The sequence below is a fragment of the Dinoponera quadriceps genome, unplaced genomic scaffold (assembly GCF_001313825.1).
Source record: "Dinoponera quadriceps isolate SergipeBrazil2010 unplaced genomic scaffold, ASM131382v1 scaffold4444, whole genome shotgun sequence".
NCBI classification, from domain to species: domain Eukaryota; kingdom Metazoa; phylum Arthropoda; class Insecta; order Hymenoptera; family Formicidae; genus Dinoponera; species Dinoponera quadriceps.
Window position 1 is genome coordinate 2,597 of NW_014558991.1, and position 5,409 is coordinate 8,005.

A 5,409-nucleotide genomic window follows, 5' to 3' on the forward strand; every position below is an offset into this window, starting at 1 on the left:
CTTCACACGAGCTACCATGTTCACCATGTGTATGTACACGATATAGGTATTTTGTCATATATCTTGTAGAGTTTAATACTCTTCCAATTTATATTTTTTTGACACGCTTTTGTTCTCAGTAATACGTTGTTTTACCATATCGGAGGTCGCTGCCTTCAAGTCGTAAGCCATTCCCAGAAAAGCGCAGAGATTAATGAAAGCTGTAGAAATACTGATACTATAATTTCCGAACTCACTCGACCGATAGTCCCAAGGGAAAGCATGATGATAGTTGTGCCAGCCTTCACCAAACGTCACTATGGCAACGGATACGTTGTCGCAGGACGAGTTCGATCTAACGGTTAAAAATAAATTCTAGTAAGAAGCAAAGTGTAATAACGACTGGTAATCGTATAAGCGTCCAATTCCATTAATTTCATTAATTTCACACACACACGCGCGCGTTCGCGTGTATACATATGAAACAATCATCGTTTATAATCTTATTAAATATATTCTCAATATATCGTGAATGGCCTATCACGTACTTCGTATATGTTCTTGTACCCCATCTATGAGCCGAAGAATTAATCGAGAAGGTAATATGCATGATAAGCAAGCATCTAACTATATTGGCACACCATGCACACCATAGCGTTTCGCCCCAGCACCAATAAGGTATCAATGGCGGCAGAATAAACGCAAAAATCAGCGCCAGGTACATGTACCACCTGCAACAAGTACGATATAAACAAAAATATTAGGCTGATAAACTCATACTCTCTAATTAAAACTTTTATCGCGTGATAAGATTCTGTGTTTTGCGTACCTCTTTTGAAACGCTACGATAGGATCTTGCTCGAGGTCAGTAAAATCAACCTTACTGAGTTTCTTTATGTATTCTGGATGCTTCTCAACCAGAAACCATCCTATATGCGCGAAAAAGAATCCTCTTTTTGGGTTATGCGGATCCGCGTCAGTGTCGCTGTATTTGTGATGCATTCTGTGATTTCTGGCCCACCAATGAATCGATAACTTGCGTGATAGTTTAAAATTATTAACTTATCGTAATCGACAACGTGTATATAATAATAAAGAAATTTAACAATAAAACAAATTATACGTGATATTGTGTTACGACAATGGCAAAACAGATGAAGAAAATAAAAAGGAAATCCAGAGAGGAAACTAACTTCGTAAGAAGCGGTTTGTAAAATCATTAATATAAGTTTCATTGGCCATTTCGCCTTGTAAGAGCGATGTGACCACAATCGATGAGCACCAGCAGAAACACCAATAATACTTATGTAACCGAAGACGAAAACTGAAAATTATATATAATAGCTTCTTAATAAGAATACGTAACCTATCATTATGTATAACTGATCATCCTGTGTCGCTTACATGGCATAAAATCCTTTTTAAGTACAACATAATTTATTTCTTTAAGAAAGTAGCATTATATGATTTAAATTAGTATCATATAGACAAATTAAGACAAATTAATGAAATATATGTACCCCATAGAGTGGTCCAATATTTAGCTTGGAAGCACATTACATACAATCCATAAAGACCAAATAAATGGTAAATACAGACACCGATAAGAATATTCCAATTCTTATTCCACTTATGAGTACTTGTGGGTTGGTTTTGTAATTCCTTCGTCGGATCATCATTAATCAGGAATTCTGAATTTTCTGGTTTTGTAGATACGTTTAGCATCATACTGCAAAATTTCAATTTGATAACAGTGAAGCAGTTCTTATTATGACGAACTGTCTCAGTGCTTAATTTTCTCCTAACAAGAAGTGTATTGACAATAACTTTTTGACAAGAAATTCTTCATGAATAGATAAAAAATTAGATAGATGTAATTTAAAAATCAATAATCGATTTAACTTTTCTAAGATTCAATAGAATCTAAAACAATATCTAAAGATATTACGCTAAGTCATAGACAACATACATACAAGATGTCACATTTTGAATGACGCCGGCAAATATCTCTTGAATATTGCACTTCGGAGAAAAATGTTTTATACAAAATTGATATGATTTATAGGGGGAAGTTAGGTGGTGTCATTGATTTATACTTTAAGTTTTTGAAGGGCACATGAAGGTTATTTTCAATTTCGTAAATGAAAACTTCTACTTTTTATTGTATATTCTTGTAGCTTACCACGAATAAAATATTTTTACATTAAGTATTTTTCGAGTAATAAGAAGCAATATTATTTTACTTACGATTTAATTCCCTTTCTATACTAACTACACCTCTTCCAATGAGATATTATGATGCTACTGACTGCTACGTTGATGAGTAACATGAGCTATATATACTTAGGGCTATGGACATTTAATTTACAAATATGCTTCGGACGAATAATTAACGAATAATTAATTATTCTGTGTAAATTAATGAGTACGCGAGGAACAGTGATCAAGGCTATGTATAAAGAAAAATATAGTATTTCTGGAGATTTCCGGCAACAACGGGTGTCAACTGATAGCTAGAAGCGCGATTCTTTTCGAGACGCGGCCCTTTGTCACCAGTCTAGGCTCTAAAGTCCTGTATTATATGGCAAACAATCATGAACAATTTTGTGTTATTAATGATTGAAAGTGGTTATGTGTTAAGGATTCTTCAAATAATAACTAAATAATTTGCATGTTATTTGTAAAATGATTCAAAGCTTTTTTGTTTTATTCAGTGTGGTCTAATCTACAATTGTATGACAGCTGTTGTACTTAATGCGATATATATCATTATATTGAACCTTGAATTTTGAACCTGTAGTCAGGCGGTTCAATCATTAATAATTCCAAATGTTATGTGATTATTTGCAGAACTACAGAGGACATTTCTATTAAATTTAAGCCGTTCTACCTTCACACGAGCTAATGAAAGAAAAGTGTCGGACACACTGTACATACATATGTCATCTTCCTGAGTCACTTAACAATCGAAAATAATATATTTGCTATTATAATCAGGCGTTTATACTTCAAACATAATTAAGCGCTTGTCAGCGCTCATATCCGGTAAGTGAATTGACGCGTGTTTCCATGAAACCAACGTTTTGATAAGGAAGAATATATCAGAAAGGAAATTCCGAAACTTTCCTTTCATTAGCTTATATAAAAGTAGAACGGGTTAAACTGAGTAGTCCCTCTATCATTCTGTAAATCACGCAAAATTTCGAGTTATTAATGATTGAAAACCTGACGATAGATTCAAAGTTCAAGATTCAATGTTCAATATAATAATATCTGTCGGTAGGTACAATAGCTGTCATACATTTATAGATTAGACCATTCTGAATCAAAAGGTTCTGTACCGTGTTGCAGCCATAATAATTTTTTGCAGAACTCGCCGCGTATTATTAAAGCCTACCACAAAATTGGCCGATTCTTGAAATGGATGGCGGAAAGTCGAGCCGAACTATTCGATCGGGCGAATAAAATTCCGCGTTTCACGCGTATCTGTGCGTTTCGAATTAGAAGCGCGTGTTCGAAGCGCGTGCGTCGGGCACGCTCGTCGTGGGAACCTCGGCGTCTCCCGTGGAAAACGAGATCGGAGGAGCGCTACACAGGTATACACAGGTATAGATATCGGTACACGTCGGCATTATCGGACGATCGGGTGGGTGTGAAAAGTGGCACCATCATTTTCGTCGGGAATCTATCTCTCGAGCGAGCGCGGTGGGCGCTCTCGCGCTTAAGCAGGTGCGCGGCAGTCTCTTTTTCGGTAGACTTCGCCGGCCGGGTCGTCGAGAAAAATGGGCGACGATTCGAAGCAGACGGTGCCCGAGAGAGAAAGACAGAGGGAGAGAGAGAGAGAACGAAAGAGGAACAGAGTGAGAAAGAGAACGTGTGAGAGAGAACGGTGGAGGCGTCGGTAATTCTTCGCGCGGCGTGGCGTGTCGGTGTCAAGAGGTATCGGGTGTCAAATGGCCAGGCTCGAAGACAAATATCCTCGTCGCCGGAGTGGGTCGTAGTCGAGGGAGAGACCGCGTCGTTGTTCCTCTCGACGGATCGTTAATGCCGCGCGCCCGTCTTATTTTCGTCGCTTCGCGATCGCGACGGCGGCCGAGAAAGTCACCCCGTGCGCGCTTCCTGCCTCTCTCGCTCTTCCCCCCGTCTTCCTTTACTCCTTCTTACTTTCTTTTCTCTTTCCCTTTCTCCGCCGCTCACAGAGAAGGAGCGCCTCCGCGCCCCGGTGTTTCGATATTCCACGACGTCGGGATGTCGCGTACGCGCGGCACGTTTTCAGAGCCGCCAAATTGCCCGGCAAATTCATAATAGCTTTTATAATTGGGAAGACAGCGAGCAGCCGTCCGCACGGACGATTTATTCCCGACTGTGTGAAGTTGAACCCGCGAGCGGCCGCCCCGCTCGCGTCTTACCGCTGAATACGGCGTCTGAATAAAACAAGAGGAGCCCGAGACCGCGACGGAAACGCACGACGAGAATTTCATATCGCGCTCGCTCGCCTTGCGAATCGCGTCCCGAAACTACGGCGAAGGGATCGAACGATTATGAGACGCGCCCTTCGTGTGACACCCGGCAACGCGGTCGCAATCGTGCGCGCGTGTGTAAGTGTGTACGTACGACTTCACGTTCCTTTACGTACGTTAAACATACTCGAACTCTTTATATTCCGTAAGAGAGATTCATTATTTTGTGACTAACGAATGGATAAGAAAATCAAAACATTTCCATTTCGAAGGGAAGGAGAAGGATTAATAGATTCGGAACATCGGGGTTTATCTTGTAGACGCTAATGAAATGTATATGACGCGAACATATATTACATCACTGTTGTTGTTACTGTTGTTATCATTGTTGTTATTACTGTTATTATTACCGTTGTCATTACTGTTGTTGTTGTTATATAACAACACACGTGGCGCGTGGATAGATATAACACCCAGCGGACGAGCAAACGAACGAGAGAGACAGAAGAACCGGGACAGAAAGACGGATAGTGAGAGAGAGAGAGGGAGAGAGAGAGAGAGAAAGAGAGAGAACGCGACTTCCCTCCAGCCGATCTTCGACGTGCCGCGCTTCCTGGCGATGACATCTAGGGCTCAGCCACGAGGAGAGAGGGAGCCCCGATGAAATCGAGCCGACGGGCTAATCCTCTTCAAGCCACTTCGCGAGTCGTGCATCGGGACGGCTCGCACTCGAAAATGACGGGCGACGCGACGGCCGACTGTCGAATTGATCCGAGTGAGTCGGCGGACGCGCTATCCTTTTAATCGGCCCGATCACCATCGGCGAGCCGCGCGTGGGATCGCACTTCATCGCGTCCGATCGCGCGGACCGGATGAAGGGAGGAAGAAGGGAAAGCGAGAGAGAGAGAGAGAGCAATCGTCCCATAAATGCGCAATCGTTCGCTCTGCAGCACTGTACTTTTATACGGCG

At 41.3% G+C, this 5,409-nt stretch overlaps 1 protein-coding gene across 1 annotated transcript; it reads right to left on the reverse strand.

Moving 5' to 3' along the window:
* Nucleotides 1-6: 6 nt before the first annotated feature.
* On the reverse strand, nucleotides 7-1,556 carry LOC106750087 (acyl-CoA Delta(11) desaturase-like). Its single transcript, XM_014630168.1, has 5 exons — nucleotides 1,500-1,556; nucleotides 1,173-1,303; nucleotides 809-1,014; nucleotides 528-710; nucleotides 7-334 (listed from the first exon to the last, which is right to left on the reverse strand). The coding sequence occupies exons 1-5, from the start codon at nucleotides 1,534-1,536 to the stop codon at nucleotides 73-75; spliced, it is 819 nt and encodes a 272-aa protein (XP_014485654.1). The 5' UTR covers nucleotides 1,537-1,556; the 3' UTR covers nucleotides 7-72.
* Between the last annotated feature and the right edge of the window lie 3,853 nt (nucleotides 1,557-5,409).